The 17,252-nt window shown below is 34.4% G+C and overlaps 1 protein-coding gene across 1 annotated transcript in view; it reads right to left on the reverse strand.

Moving 5' to 3' along the window:
* LOC127964233 (homeobox protein cut-like 2) overlaps positions 1–17,252 on the reverse strand; it is a 150,086-nt gene that overhangs the window by 72,120 nt on the left and 60,714 nt on the right. The window contains exons 2-3 of the mRNA XM_052564376.1: positions 16,228–16,338; positions 12,522–12,569 (exon numbers count right to left, since the gene is read on the reverse strand). Of these exons, the coding sequence (XP_052420336.1) occupies positions 12,522–12,569; positions 16,228–16,338 (159 nt within the window). The remainder of the gene's footprint in view (positions 1–12,521; positions 12,570–16,227; positions 16,339–17,252) is intronic.

Consider the following 17,252-nt stretch of genomic DNA (forward strand, 5'->3'; position numbering starts at 1 on the left):
CTAAAAACTAAAAGGACGTTTTCATGAGATTCGCCTGCAAAATCACTCAAATGGCAATCGCTTTGATATCGCAATATCCATATTTTCCCTGGAAGAGCTAAACGCAGCAGATGCAGATGACATGTAAAAGTACAACAGCCATACATCGCTTCACACACGCGCCGCTGCACATTTCCACAGATGAATAAGCTCTGCTCTTGGTTTCGAGACTGAGCGCCATTTATCTCCACCAGCCACATATCAGCAAATGGTCAGAATAATCCACGATTCCTCCACTTCACACTTCAGATTCAGATTGGACGTACGGCACATTTGGCTCTCTGCAAACACATGTCACGGCTTTGATTACAAACACTAATGCTGCTCTCTGACTCAGCTCCCCCCCCCCCCACCACCTCGTGTCTCAGTATGTGTGAAAGAGAGCTGATGTTTATTTCTTTTGGCATTTCCTCGGCCGGAGCTGCGACACCCATTTCACAAGTTTTTATTGGCTAATTTGAGTGCGTTCGTGCCAACATCGCGAGTGCGCATCGCAGACCGAGAGAATCTGGCCTCGTTTCTACACGTCATGTTCGCATTTCGCAACTCGTATGCAAACCAAACGGCCAGCTTTGACCGCTTACATGTGGTCACATTTTAATGTATATATTTTTATATATATATATACACACACACAGAACATCTGCTTTGGGGGATAGAACAGATCTAAATCCATTCAACAGTTCACCATTCTCATTACTGGAATGAACGAATGAATGAATGAAAATGTATTTAACCACCAAATTTCTATTACTGGAATGAATGAATGAATGAATGAATACATATATAAATGAAAAATTTTTACATTTTACTTCACTTTTTTTGTTGTTGCCAAAAATAAATACATTCTACATATTTAACCACTTTCACTCACATTTTTGAATATAGACTTTGTAGTGCACGATTCAAACTTAAATTTTTAAATAATAAATTAATTTCTTAAATAATTCATGACTGAAAACATTTTGTAACATGATATTGACGTACAATTTACATGGTAATGCAATGTCTGATTTTAAAATGGGTTTTAAAAGATGAATTTTGAAATTTTAAGTTTTTCAGTTGATATATAATTTCTGATTTCTAAAATGTGATAGAGAAAAAGACAACGAAGAAGTCTTTTTTTTGTTTAAACAAAGGTCAAAACTCCTGTTTTTCATTTCTGTAATGCAATAAATACATGAATAAATAAATGTAGCACATTTAACTCTTTTCACATTTAAAACGTTCATGCAAAAAAATACACATTTAACCCCCACATTTTTATTACTGAAATTAAATAAATCATAATAAATCCTAAAATACGAAAAAAATGTACTATACTATTTAGTAAAAACTGAATTTGAGACAGTACACAGAACAACAGATGGGATGATGAATGAAATGATAGAAAGAATGATGGATGGATGAATGATAGAACAATGGGTTGACAGATGGATGAATAAATGGATGGACAGATGCATGGATGGACTGATGGAAGGAATGATAGAAAGAATGACAGATAAAGCAATGGATGGATGGAGCAACTGAAAGTATGTCAGACAGACGGATGGACAGACAGATGACAGAATGATATAGAGATTGTTAGAAAGAATGATGGATGGATAGAAAGATAGAAATGTATTTCAAATTCATTTTCAAAAGAGTTTTGTGTTTTAAAAGGTATTTGAGTCAAAAGAGATGTTAAAAATAACATGATATGACTTCTGTTCCTTTAATCATGCTGGAAGCAGAAGGTCATGTTGAGTGCACTGCATTGTGGGATACAGCTGAATACTGCACATTTTGGCAAGCAGCGAGGAACTAAAATAGCATGGGTATTTCCTCCAGGAGTGTGAAGTCTCAAGACAAAGAGATGCTGCAGATGCTCTTTAAAGGTGCGCTGTACGCCTGACCCTGTTTCTGTGACACCAGAGCAATGGCTGTTTTGTCTGCGACTGTGTGTGTGTGTGTGGCACCGGTGCTGCATCTGCAAACACGTCTAACATTTGCACAGCGGTGCCATCACTCGGGCGTAGCATCTCTTGAGCTCGAGACCTCACACTGTCAGGACTGTAAAAATTAAAGCCTCCACTGATGACACCCTGCAAAATGTGCTGAAGCGCATCAATTCCACCTGGCTACAGCGAGAGAGACCTATTTATAAAACACACACACGCACACACACACACTGTCTGTACAAACGCCACTCTAAATGACAAATGTCTTGTCTGTACACAAGCAGACAAGGCAATCGTTTCAGCAGCATAACAAACCAGCGCTCAGCGGTGAGGGCCGACGCGTGCTAAACAGCTGTAGTGCACAGGATCTCTCTCTCACACACACACACACTTACAGCGGTCTGAGCACAGCCATTCATGCATGGGTGCTCGTGGGTGATGCAGGTTAAGTCCAGTCTGCTATGTGTCCATATTTCATTTCCACTCTCTAAACAATCCTTCTGTCAATGCACAAAAAAAGAGAGAGGAAAAATATATTATAACCTCTCTATACTTACTTAAAAAATAGTAATAAATATTAAATTAAATGGTAATATTATATTAGTTTTAAATATTTTTTTGCATTTGATACATTTTTTTTATACATGCGATTTTAATTTTAATTATAGTTACATTTTTTAGTAACGTTTTCTTGCATTTTTATCACTTGTATGAGCTTTTAAAAAAAGCATTTTATATCATTTTTATTTCAAGTTTTAGTTGTTTTCGTCAAGTTAAATTTTATAAAAATTATAAATATCACCTTGTTGACTAGCTGAAGAAAATTATAATAATAAATAATAAATATAAATTGAAATAACTGTAATAACTGCTATTTATTATTTTAATATTTACAGTACAAAAGTATAACATTTTATTAATTCATTATTCATATAAAATATTAATTATTATAAATAGAGTTCATTATTATCTTAACTTTTGCCTCTTCCTCTCTCTCTCTCTCTCTCTCTCTCTCTCTATACAGTGTATAATCAATATAATGTAGTCATTATTGCAATATGTGTATTTTGTACATATATTGCAACAACAACTACATTATATTGATTATATACCTCATTATATACCATTATATTAATGATACCTCCACTGTTGTTTCTGGAATCCAGCATGTTGCCACTTTACTTTTTTTGATCTTGATCAAATAAATGTACTATTTAGCATTTTTAGAAGCAAACAAAATAAAAGTGGAATATAAACTAAAATAAATGAGCACGCTTTTTGTCTCTGGCTGTTGTTCATCTGATGTCCTACATTCAGCTCGCTGCCTGGACGTTTTGACACTAATGCAGAACAGCAAGCAGTTGGATGCATGTTTACTGTGTTTTACTGGAGCCGAAGTCTCTGTGTAGAATTGCTTTGACATGCTTTTGGACAACTTAGGCAGCTTGTAAAACGAGGAACAAATTAGCTTACGCATACAGTTGCATATGCAAAGAAGAAATTAGTTTCTAATGCACTCAGACTCAATATGCAGCTATTTGAATTCACGAAAAAGTACCATCATTTATTTTATTTTTTTTTGGCACATGGAGCATTGTATTATTATGACTCTTGACTTATAATAAAGATGATAAATCACGGTTTTCTGTGAAGTACTAAGGTATATTAAAGGAATAGTTCAACCTAAAATGAAAATTAGCTGAAAATGTACTCGCCCTCAGGCCATCCGAGTTTATTTCTTCATCAGATTTGGAGAAATGAAGCATTGCATCAGTGTCTCGGCAATGGATGCTCTGCAGTGAATGGGTGCCGTCAGAATGAGAAAGTTAAACAGCTGATTAAAAACATATAATCCACTCCCGTCCATCGGTTAACATCATGAGAAGTGAAAGCTGTGTGTTTGTAAGGAACACATCCATCATTAAGATGTTTTTGCTCCATACTAACACAAAGTCCATCCCGTTCTCCTCTCACATCAAAATCCACCCACATATTTGTTCAGAGCTGTCTTGGCTTGTAAACGGTGTTTGATCTGTGCAGATTCTTTCTCCTGATTCAGACAAGACTCTTTTCCACCAGAGAAAGCAATGTAATAGATAGAAGACATATCTTTTAACTAAAGGCAATGTTTGAAGTTAAAACATCTTCTTGATGGAACTGCTTCTTACAAACACGCAGCTGTTCCCTTCTCACGATGTTAACTGGATTACTTGTGGATTATGTATAGACTTTCTTTATGACGGCACCCATTCACTACAGAGCATCCATTGGTGAGCAAGTGACGCAATGCTACATTTCCCCAAATGTGATGAAGAAACAAACTCCTACATCTCGGATGGCCTGAGGGTGAGCAAAAAGTTACCCTTTCCGTACACTATATCAACACACTGTAAACGGATCATGATAAAAGCTGTGATTTACATGAGACCTGGTGAGAGAAACACAGGAATATTCACGTTTGACTATGTAACTATGTGTAGTAATGCAAGAAACGCATTAGATTATGCAGGGCTAAAGCTCACACTTCTGTGAACTCTAGAGAGAGAGAGAGAGAGACAAAGAGAAAGCAGCAGAGATCACACCCTGCTAACACGTGCTGGACACGGGTGATAAAGTCAGAGAGGAGAGGACAGAAGAGAAGAGTCCCGGTTTCAGGCCTGCTGCAACCTATTTATATCAGCTCTGTGTGCTGCGGCCACCGGCGTGACAGGAATACCTAATGGACGCGTGTGCTTCAGCCTGTGACAGCCGTAGTCATTAGCACATTAGAATGTGTTCTAGCAATAAACAGGGACACTGAGGTAGGATGAAAGTTGTAGAATACAGAACTCATTTTCACATTTTCTGAGAAGAGAGCACGAGTGGTGTTTGCCCGTGTTAAACTTGGCACTATGATGCTAGAGTGTTCTGGGAGGTTTTAATTGCATTGCACTGTGTTTTGGGTGGTTTCTAGTTTGGTGACCCAAATCAAAAAAGCCCATCCTAAAGTGATATTCGAGGTATTCTAGACAGGCCTTGAGGTCTCACTGTAATAAAAACAGCACAACAAGCATCATGATTTGAGGTAACCTTTATATACGTAGTGCAAACCGTGCAGGATGAGTTATGGGCTTAATACTTGTGTCATTATTGTTACCTAAAATATATTAAAAACTGTTTTCGTTATTGAAAGAAAGAAATTATAAAATATAGATATTAGATGAATAGAAAATTAGATGAAACAAGTTTGTTGAAGCAATAAAATGACAAGCAAAAATTGAAAAATAAAGGTAAATGAAAAAAGTAAAAAAAAAAGAGATTAAAAATAAACTAAATAAAATAAACATTAAAATATTTTTTTACAAATTAAAGCTACTATATTTACCATATTATTATTTTGTTATTGTTAACTAAAACTGTTAAAAATATTTTTAATTATTGAAATGAGGCTGAAATCAAAAAATAATATTTAATGAAAAATGTAAACTTTAAATGAAAAATGTTGCTTTACTACTTAAAATAAAAAAGTTTAAGTTGAAGCAATATATCTCTAAACTAAACAAAAAAAGCTGAAGCTAAATAGAAATTAAAAATACAAAGTCAAAAAAATAAGTAAATATAAACCTAAAATTAAAAAAATAAATAAGTGAAAAAGTACAACAAAAAAACTAAAATCCAAATAAAATTAAGATGAACCAATATAAAAAATAAAATCTAAATGGAAAAATAAATACCTAATAAAATAAAAATAAATACTATCATATATTAAAGTATATATTATACAAACTTAAAATATAATTAAAAATATTATTTATTTATTTATTTAAAATATAAATTATACTAAAATAACTTTTTTTTTTCTACTGACGGGCACACCATCTGAAACGTAAAACATCATCTTTAACATCAGCATCTTTCTAAATGTTAGGATGCATCATTTGAAGTGCTGTTTTAGGTTTTACATAGAATACTGTAGGTATAATAGGTTTTGTTTTAAAACCGAAATAGAGAGCCCTTGTTAATATCTGACATTCATATTAGCGAGTCCATCGAATAGCTCAGCGGTAACCGTTTTGAAACGGATTTGCAATTAAACCTTGAGAGGCTTTCGCTAATGTTTCTTCTCAATAAAATTAAGACAATGCCTGAAGAAACACACACACACACACCTGAAAATGATCCAGATGCACTCATCCACCTCACACATGAAGCAGCCTTAAACTCTAGTGAGCTGCCTACATAGACAGCATTTTAAGGCATCGCAGGAGTGTTGTAGTTCTAGACAGTCTCTTTGGCTATGGCAGTGCATTAGGCCCTCATCACAATTAGCCTGGGAAAAGGTTTACGAGCGCCAGGCCCACAGGAGCGTACAAATCGGCACAGCCGGAGGCAGCCTCTAGAACAGGAAGGTAATTACAGCTCTTCTCATCATAACGCTGAGAGGAAGCAAGCCACATAACGCGCTCTTCTCTTACATACCGCTATAATTAATTATCGTGCCTTTACTCTTTGATTTATTCCACGATTCATAACATATTTATGCATTCAAGATGAATTATCATTTCCTTCAGGAATTAATCAGAAAGCAGAGGAAGGACCGGCCCTGCGTGTTGTCACTGGATCAAAGAACGAGCGGCTTACCTCGCGGCGGATATTCAGGCCACACCGCGGGATCAGACGAGCTTACAGACCCCAAACACCGGACAGAGTATCCTGATTTATGAGCCTGTATGAATTATAGTCACAAACAAGCAAGCACCTACAGTAGTATTTACTTACAAACTAAGATGCAGAAAAAAAAGGCCAACATTAAATGCCATTAACAATCTAGGAGAAAAAAAGGAGGACGGGGCTTATTGGGTTGCAAAATGCGCATTATTATTCCTAGATAAAGGGTGGAGCAAGATACTATATTACTTTGATTCAAATACATTATAAAGATTTTTCCTCTTGTAATAATGCGCACTGATCAATGGTTTAAGATAAGATTACTGTGAATATTACATTTAGTGTCCCTTGTGTCCCTAAACCAAGGCTGCATTTATTTGCTTGAAAATGCATTAAAATTGTGCAATATTATTACAATTCAAAATAAATGCTTTCTACTTGAATATCTGTAAGAATGTAATTTATTTCTGTGATGCAAAGCTGAATTTTCAGCATCATTTCTCCAGTCTCCAGTGTCACCTGATCTTCAGAAATCAGTATAATATGCTGATTTACTACTTAAGAAACATTTCTGATTGTTATCAGTGTTGAACACAGTCGAGCTGCTTCATATTTTTGCGGAAACACGTTTTTCAGGATTCTCTGATGAACAGAAAGTTCAGGATTTATTTGAAGCAGACATTATTTGTAACATTATAAATGTCACTTTCGATCACTTTAATGCATCACTGCTGAATAAAAGTGCCATTATTAAATTAAAAACAAATAATACATTAAATAATAATAAAAAATACACTTAAACTAACACTCAACAGTAGTTTATATTAATGAAGTAAACTGTGTTCATTTTAATTTCTGAAATGTGACACCAAACAATCAATATTTCTGAATCACATTCTTCTTTTCACTTCCCAATAGCTTCATGTCACTCTGTGCAACATATGTGTCCGATAAATTAACTTAAATTAAATTTATGCAATTAGCAGATGCTTTTATCCAAAGCGACTTACAGTGCATTCAGGCTATCAATTTTTACATATCATGTTTTCCCGGGGAATCGAACCCCCAAACTTACGCTTGCTTGCTTGCTAACGCAGTGCTCTACCAGTTGAGCTACAGGAACATTAAATAAAGATAAAGAGCATCAACTGTCCAGAAATTCAATAAGGTGCATTATATTAGCTGTAAAACAGTCCTATCGTGTCCTTTCGCTTTTCTGCACATCCCCCAAACAAATGCATCCAGAAGGAAAGCCACTAATGTGTGCACGTGTGCAGAAAACCCATCCACTCCACAGATGAATCATTTAGTGCTGAGTGTCTTAAATGTTCTCCTGAAACACTGGAGACCCTCGTGCCCCAGAAAACAGGTGTCTGACTGGATCCCCACAAGCTGAGCGAGATGAATAGCGGGTCTGGTTTGGGTTGTGTAGTCAGCTGGATTGAGTTTTACCTCTTCGGCTGATAATGGCGGGTGAAGATTTCTGGGCCGCAGGGGTTAACGGCACGAAACAGAACCCAGTTGCTAATTACATGTTCCCAACTATTTATCAGATTCTCCATCTGCACAGCACCACGACTCTCATTGTGCACGCTAAATTACTCCTCGGATTATCTTTGTAAAGCAAGTTTTCATAATTAGGGCCCTGCGTGGATGTTTTCTCTCTGCGAGCGCCAACAGACACGGAGAGGGAGAGAAAATGAGCTGACTGGTTAATTCAGGCCTGACATCTTAAACCAGCGACACAAAACCATCTGCGTCCTGAAAGAAAGTGTACCAGATTCCCTTCTAACAGATCCCGATCACAAACTCACAGATCAAACATGATATACTAGGAATAACAGAACTCAGACAGAACCAAAATGCACAGTTTAAGGGTTAGTTTAACCACGAATGAAAAAAAAAAGGTGATGAGACGCTGTAAGTGATATATAACCTGACTTTTCACTTATGGATAAAATATTTCTTTAAATGACAAGAGTTTTAACCCCTTAACTTTCACTTACGTTTTTGAAGATAGACTTGAATGTGCATGATACAAACCTAAATTCATGACTGAAAACATTTTGTAACATGATTTTGATGTGCCATTTACACGGTAATGCAATGTCTGATTTAAAAATGGGTTTTAAAGGATGAATTTTGAGATTTTATGTTTTCAAGTGATATATAACTTCTGATGATTTCTAAAATGTGATAGAGAAAAAGGCAACGAGGAAGTCTTTTTTTAAAACAAAGGTAAAAGCTCCTTTTGTAATGTAGATTTCTGAGGGTGTACTCTTGTCATAAATTCATCTATTACTTTTGCTACATAATGTTTAACAAAGAATATTGGTAAAATATATATTTGGGAGTCTTAGACCTTTCCAACGATATATAGTTTGTCAAGATTAGATTAGATTTGATTGTAATATAGTATAGTCAACGTAGGCGTCCCGTATACGGGACGGGGTGACAATTAACAGGTTAAAATCCCTAAACACATTTAACCCTATAAAGCCCACTAAGGCAAATTGCTAAGGCCTGTAAATGATCCAAACTTTGCTGAAAAAGCTGTCGAACACAATCTACTCCATGCCTTCTGTCGTCTGATTGATGGTTAAACTTTTTCAGCAAGTGAAAGCCTTTTAGTGTAATTATAAAAATGTCCACCTTCGGCTCGTGTTTCACGTGTCTTCTTGCTGTCAAATCTCTGATTGTTATCCATTTTAAATCATGCAATAAGAATAACTTTTATATTTTTAGTAATATCACAAAATGAACACTTACTGAACTGAAGCAGTTACAAAAAATAATAATGTTAAAATGTATCAAATATGATGCATCAGGCTTTTTTAGGAACGTTTATTTGTTCATCTCTCAATCATCATTGAATTATATGTTTCGAAACTATAGAGCTTTGATCACAAACCTAAGCATTTAAATATAATCATAATACAACATACAGTGTGACGACTATATGCTTTATGCATTTAATATAAGTATATAAATGCTATAATGTTAAAAAAGATCTCACTAATTTACATCACAAACTTTCAGAATTTCATCTTATATATATATATATATATATATATATATATATATATATATATATATATATAAGCATCTGCACCAAATCATATATTTTGTATCGTATAGTTTCCCTTCATATTGTCATATTATATGAGCCATAAAAGCTTATATAATAAGCTCAAATTTGAGACTCAACAAAAACACAAACTTTACTTTGTCTAAAGGTTCGATAAACTGTTCCTCCTCCTCCTCAAAAAAAAAAAAAAAATATATATATGTATATATATATATATATTTTTTTTTTTATTAGACTAGTGTTTCTTCTGTTGGGCTCTAAAGGGTTAATTTCTGTATGGCATCCTAAAGGTGCATTGTGCCTTATTAGTCCAGCAGGCAGTGATTTACTCTGTGTTTCTCTTTTCCACATGCTTGGCAAAAGTTGCAACCCTTTTCCATCTGAAGGAGAGCGCTGTGTGGTGTAACACTTTTCCGAGAGAGAAAAAAGGCCGAAATGTGTGTGAGGGATCGTCAACACCTCTCTGAGATCAGACCTAGCGGAGCGGCCGACTCTATTAAGACACACACCGTCGGACGCAAGCCTCCTCGCAGTAAATTTTATTAAAATTACCTTCATTATAAGACACTCTTCATTATAAAACCAAAAAGTGCTGCTGGTCTCCCAGGGCCTTTGGATTAATAAGGACAGCAATGTATTTTAAGCCGTAAACTCGACTTCTTACTGTCCTTAATCTCCTTTCCACTTCACAGGCCAAATTAACACCTCTCCCCGGCTCTGACGGGACCTCATTAGCTCTCTTCCCCTCCGAAAGAGAAAAGAACAGGAAAGAAGAAGAGAAGACGACGACGATGAAGAAGGAGGAGGAGGAGAAAGGAGTCGACCAATGACAGCCACCAGCTCGGGGATTAACCCTTTCACGCGACCGAACGCTTCGGGAATGTAGGTCGACGCGTGTTTCTAATCAGCCGCCTGGTTAACGATAATTAGCAGGCGAGGCAGGATGGGAGGAGAGGGAGGGACGCGCAGAAATGAAACAGAAAGAAAAGAGAAACCTGTCATGTCGCAAACACTTCAAAGCAGACGACTTCTCTTTTAAAAGTGGCACGATAAGGGTCCAGGAGCCACCGGGGACCTCGAGAAAGCGCAATGCTGGAGAAGGGAGGAGAACGAGGGCCGAAGAGACCTAAAACACACACACACACACACACTCCACCTACATTACACTGTGAGCTCTCGTAGTTTACTCTCACTGTTAAACTTCTCGTGCGATAAGTGGTCCCTGTGAAGTTTACCCATCATGCACCTCTCAGTCAGGGCTGCTCTAGATCTCCAAAATATAAAATGTTGTTCCAGTCGTGTGAAAACACAATATAGTTAGCTAATTATTGCACCTGTTCACCATCTACATCACCGCAGAGCACTAAAATAAAATAAAATAAAACAACATAAAATAAAATAAAATAAAATAAAATAAAATAAAATAAAACAAAACAACATAAAATAAAATAAAGTAAAATAAAATAAAATAAAATAAAACAAAACAACATAAAATAAAATAAAGTAAAATAAAATAAAATAAAATAAAATAAAATAAAATAAAATAAAATAAAATAAAATAAAATAAAATAAAATAAAACAAAATAAAATAAAATAAAGGTTTTTGAAAATGTGTCCTTAAAAAAACAATAAGGGACTCAAGGCACTCATTCTATATTGTTAGTATATTCCTCAACTTGTTCTAAAGGTTCTTTTCCATCTAAAGAAAGAAAACCCATGTTTATCTCAGCTGTTCATGAACATAAGGACAAGGATTAAAAAAAAAAGATTCCATTCATAAAAATTGCACAAAATGTTTCATAGCGAGAAACAATTAATAATAATACAATTAAATAAAAAATAATAATTTACATTTGTTCCAATGAGTTTTGAAGTTGTTTTTAAAGCATAAGATTTTTTTTTAATGTTGCATAATTGCATTATGCTTATGAAATATTTTGAAGCAGTGCAAATTAATAAATAATCATGTAGTCAGAAAAGCCCACACAGCACATGTGAGACCTCTCATACTGCTGTGTGTCTCTCTGATGTCAGGTGTGCAATTCAAAAGTGTAATTGTGTTACTCAGAGAACACACTGTACAGTTGTTTGTGCTACTACATGTGCACATACGCTAATTAAGCTTATTATGATTGCTAACAGATGATTGCTTTGCTGTAAGTGTTCTTTGAAATGCTTAGGTTAAAGGTTGTAGATGCTATGCATGCTAGACTATGTGCCTTGAGTTAAATTGGTTTGTTTCCTTTCAATTTCTGTGTAAACTATCCCTTTAATATCAGGCCTGAAATACTTTTTCATGAAAATGCCATTGCATTCACTCACAACACAGCAGCGAATCACTCGTGATCTTTTCAGTATGCCTGAGCTCTCTGGACCACAGACGAGGATCGCAAATATGATTTATGATCTGCTGTTTAATGGCTCGAGCACAGGCTTTGAGAGGAGATCAGATGACTTTCTCGACAGGAGCATGTCAGTGCACCATTACAACAGCATGACAGAGAGAGTCCTGTACTCCTGCGTCTTAATGGAGGAGAGATGCTACTTAAGTCTGACGGGAAAATAATACCAGTCAATAGAGCCAAGGGCGGGGGGATGGAGCACGGATACGGATGACGTGATGCACAGAGAGTTTTGATCCCTGGGAAAGGCAGCAAACGGCTACATAAAACATTGACGGATGCTGAAAAGCAATCAAATGACTGGGATGTTATTCCTTGTATTATATCTCCAGATCACGAGAGCAGCTATGTTTCTGAGGTGGATCTGATGGCATCTCGATCCATAAATGGAGATTGTTGACTGACCTGAGCTTGGAAACTCTTGAGGACCGGGGAAACCATCTCCAACACCTCCTAAACACAGAGAAACAGAGACAGCACTGATGAATCCCATTAAAACCTTGTCAGAAACATGTTTGGGTTATACTGCAATAATTAAAAAAGAAATACTAATTATTTTGCTTGAAAACAATAAAGCCTATTTTTGAGGTAAATTATTTTTTTTAATTTATTTTTTAAGCATTGCTGTGCATTATTTTCAAATGACAATTTTGGGGAGAAAAAACTTAATGATGATAATTATAATTATAATAATAAAAGTCACAATGCAAAAGATCCTAATCATCATAAATTAAGTTTTATTTTATTTATGCAAAATATATTTAAATATAATTTCTGTTCTTGATTTTGGGGTGAAGAATGATGTATGTAATATTCTTATTTTTTTCTTTATTTTTTTTGACCACAAAATAAAAAAAATCTAAGACTGAGGAACATTTTATGCTCAAAAAATTGCTAAAAAATCTTTCAGACATAAAAATATATAAAATTAAATTAGTATTACTTACAGTAAAATAAACATTAATTGAAATAAAATACAAAAATTAAACTGGCAATTAAAACTAAAATTAAAACTATATATATATATATATATATATATATATATATATATATATATATATATATATATATATATAAATAAAAACAATACAATAAACACAGAGTAAAATATAATTTCAAATGACAATTTTGGGGAGAAAAAAGTTGAACTGGCATAATAATAATAAAAATAAAATAGTCACAATACAAAAGATCCTAATCATCATAAAATAAGTTATATTTTATTTATACAAATTGTAATTAAATATAAATTTTGTTCTTGATTTTGGGGTGAAGATAGACCTAGGTATTATTTTAATTTTAATTTTTTGAGATTCACTAATAAAGAAAAAAAAATTCTTACACTGAAGAACATTTTATGCCTAAAAGATTAATGAAAAATCTTTCAGACATAAAAACATATAAATGTAATAAATATTACTGGAAATAAAATAAACATAAACTTAAATAAAATACAAAAATTAAACTGGCTTGACAATTAAAACTTAAAAAAAACTATATTAACATGAAAAACTAAATAATAAACATAACAAGAATAATACAATAAATACAAAGTAAAATATAATTTCAAATGACAATTTTGGGGAGAAAAAGTTAAACTGGCATAATGATAATAATAAAACAAGTCACAATGCAAAAGATCCTAATCATCATAAAATAAGTTATATTTTATTTATGCAAAATATATTTAAATATATTTTTTGCTCTTGATTTTGGGGTGAAGAATGACCTAGGTATTATTATTATTTTTTTTTTTAAGATTCACCACAAAAGAATAAAAAAATATTAGACTGAAGAACATTTTATGCTTAATGAAAAATCTTTCAAACATTAAAATATATAAAATTAAAAAAATATTACTGAAAAATGAAATAAACATTAACTGAAAATTTAACTAAAAATACAAAAACTAAATTGGCTTGACTAGACTAAACTAAGAAATATAATATATATATATATATATAATATAAATATATTATATATATATATATATATATATATATATATATATATATATATATATATATATATATATATATATATGACAAAAACAATACAAAACATCTAAAAATAATAATAAAAATAAAGTAAAATATAACAGTAAAATCTAATTCAAAATATTATCAAAGACTACTGTATAATAGTAAATCAATATTCTAAAATGACATTGGTGTACAGCTTCAGTTGTCTAGGATGAATGTTAAAAAACATTGAACATCATACATGTTGTACTTATGACAGAGACACTTACTGACTTTGAATGCAATATTTCAAGAGAACAATCACACTGAATTACACTTGTAATACAGAACCAGAAGTTCATCCACCTACAACAGCAGTCCTACAATTGAAAGCGATGAAAATTCAGCTCAAATAAATCTGGACACAAATCCAAGTACTTTTAAACCACAGATTCCATTGTATGTGCATTAGTGTTGCAAATCCCCCAAAAAAGACAGTGTGTGTTAATCAACAGTGTGCTCCATTTGTTGTTGATGTTGTATTGAAGACAATAATAACTTCTCCATTAACACAAATAAGTCGTCTGATTCTCCTGAGAATCCATTACTGATGCTTTTTTTATGTTCAGTTACGCCACTCTCTTTAACGACACGGCGTTCGCTCCAGACGTTTGCTAATCTTGTAAATTCTGATTGTCACTGATGACATTTGTGTCAAGTGGAGAGCAAACGAGGAGTTGGGCTTCTGAGTCGAGAGGTCTGACGCCGGATCGTGTCGAAGCCTCAAACGCAGCCTCGGAAAAAAAGAAGGCCGCTAACGAGGAAAAATGTAAAATGTCAAAGCGCGTATAATGAGAGATGCGTGACAAGCATTCCTCGCGTCGTCACCTTTACCTGAAGAGCAGCTCTGGATTAGAGTGACGGGAATTTAAACAGAGAGGGACTTGAACTTAAAGACGTTCGGCGGAGGATTTTCCTCCATGGGAACGAGCCGCTCATTTTCTGTTTAGCTTAATGCCTAGCTTAATGTCTGCCTGTTCTGGGCTGGAAGTGACAAGTAACGTCAGTAAACAGCAGATACTCTGTGTTACACTATTAGTGCTGATACTGGAGGGACGCATGGGTTTGTATGAGTGACAGTCGGACAGAGATAAAACTATCCTGAGCTTTCTGAAACTAGAGAAACTAGATACAAGCTCCGGAATATCTGGAAGAGGAGGAGTTAGGGCTGGGAAAATGGGAGGAGTTGAGAAGAGGGGGCGGGACAGAACGTGAAAAGGGGGCGGAGACAACAGTCGAGAAAATGAGAGGCAAATGTCCTTCTGATAGATGCTGTAGTTGGTTTCAAAAAGCATCTATCCTTATTGATGGCTTGTCAAAAAAATAAATAAATAACAGAAAAAAGAATAAGCAAAAGTCTTTTATGGCTTTTATGTTTCTCCAAGATTGTATTTACTTGTTTAAAAAAAAAAATTGCAATTAAAATAGCAGTTTTCTATGTGAATATATACATTTCCTTTAGAAATCATTCTAATATGCTGATTTGCTGCTAAAAACAAAACAAAAAAAAACACCATTTCTTATATTGAAAACTGTTGTGCTGCTTCATATTTTCTGGAAACTTTATTTATAAATTTATATATTTTTTTCCAGTTATTTGATGAATAGAAAGTTCAAAGGAAAGTATTAATTTGAAATATAAATCTTCTGTAACTCTATAGATGTCTTTATTGCAATTTCTGATCAATTTAATGCATCCTTGCTGAATAAAATATCAATTTCTTAAAATAAAAAAAACGTATTGACCTTAAACTTTTGAACAGCAGTATATATTATGAAGATTGAAAGATTGAATTCATTTTTTTATAGTAAGAAATACATTTATGTAAATGACAGTAAATATATAAACAAATTTAAATATGTTAATAAATTTATTTACGCAACATAAAAAAAGTGTCAAAAGTCACATGGCATTTATGAATCAGTTGATTGGCTCGAGAAGTTCTGAAATATGAGAAGGGGAGGAGTTCAGACAAGAGAAGACAGAGAGGAGCAGCAAACTAATAGAAGAACATGTGAGGGTCAGGGGGAAAAAAAAACGTAAAAAATGTGAAAACTGACTAGATGAACATCGCACACATCCCACTCACCTCTGGGACATTTTTCTTGAATTCCCGGCTCAGCTCCACCAGGTGCTTATGGGAGTCCTCGCTCTCCTCCTGTCGGCCTGCTAGCTGTGCCGCCACCGAATTCAGCTCCCTCTACAGAGACAAAGAGAACGAGAGAGAGAGACATGCTTTAGAGAGGCCTGCCAACACTCATATACACAGCTTAGTACACACATTAATAAATATACGCTGCTGAATATTAACCGTGTAATCCGTCATGATCTGATAGAAGGTGACTGCTTACTGTAAGCTCAGCCCCATTAATAATTAACCTAAAATAAATCCAATGCCTTCAGTAGAAGAAGGCCTTTTAGATAATCAGAATCCAAAATAATCAATACCTCTGCAACAGTCATGGGAGAGAGAGAGAGAGAGAGAGAGAGAGGGAGGGAGAGGGAGAGAGGGAGAGAGAGAGAGAGAGAGAGAGAGAGAGAGGGAGAGAGAGAGGGAGAGGGAGAGAGGGAGAGAGAGAGAGAGAGAGAGAGAGAAAGAGGTGGAAGGAGAAAATGGCACATGCACAGGAACTCTGAATATTCACCAATATCCATCTTACTGAGCTGACCTGGTGAGCAGAAAGACTGAAATATGGTGGAGGACGACTAGAGAAGTCTGCACGAGCAAAATCAATATCAGAAAGTACTGCTGTGTTTTCTTGTACATGCACCATCACATTAACAGGGGTTTTCAGACATTGTTTCATAATAGTAATACCATTTTATAAGACTGTTCTATGAAGTAGAACTGTATACCTGATAATGAATTATAGTTTTTTCAGGAAAAAAAAAGTTGCAAAAAAAAGTTTCCTTAGGAAAAAATGTAATCCAAAAATGAAGTACAGAGGATTATTCTTTCAGTTTTAGACAGTGTTTTGCAATTCTGAGTTGATCTCAGGTTTTTTCACAAAGTCAGAATTTTGACACATCAATTGCAAGAAGATAAAACTTAGCATTTCTCACAATTCTGACTTTGCAAGAAACTGCAACATTTAAACTCAGAATTGCACGATA

The sequence above is a fragment of the Carassius gibelio genome, chromosome B8, assembly GCF_023724105.1.
Source record: "Carassius gibelio isolate Cgi1373 ecotype wild population from Czech Republic chromosome B8, carGib1.2-hapl.c, whole genome shotgun sequence".
In the NCBI taxonomy this organism is placed as follows: Eukaryota; Metazoa; Chordata; class Actinopteri; order Cypriniformes; family Cyprinidae; genus Carassius; species Carassius gibelio.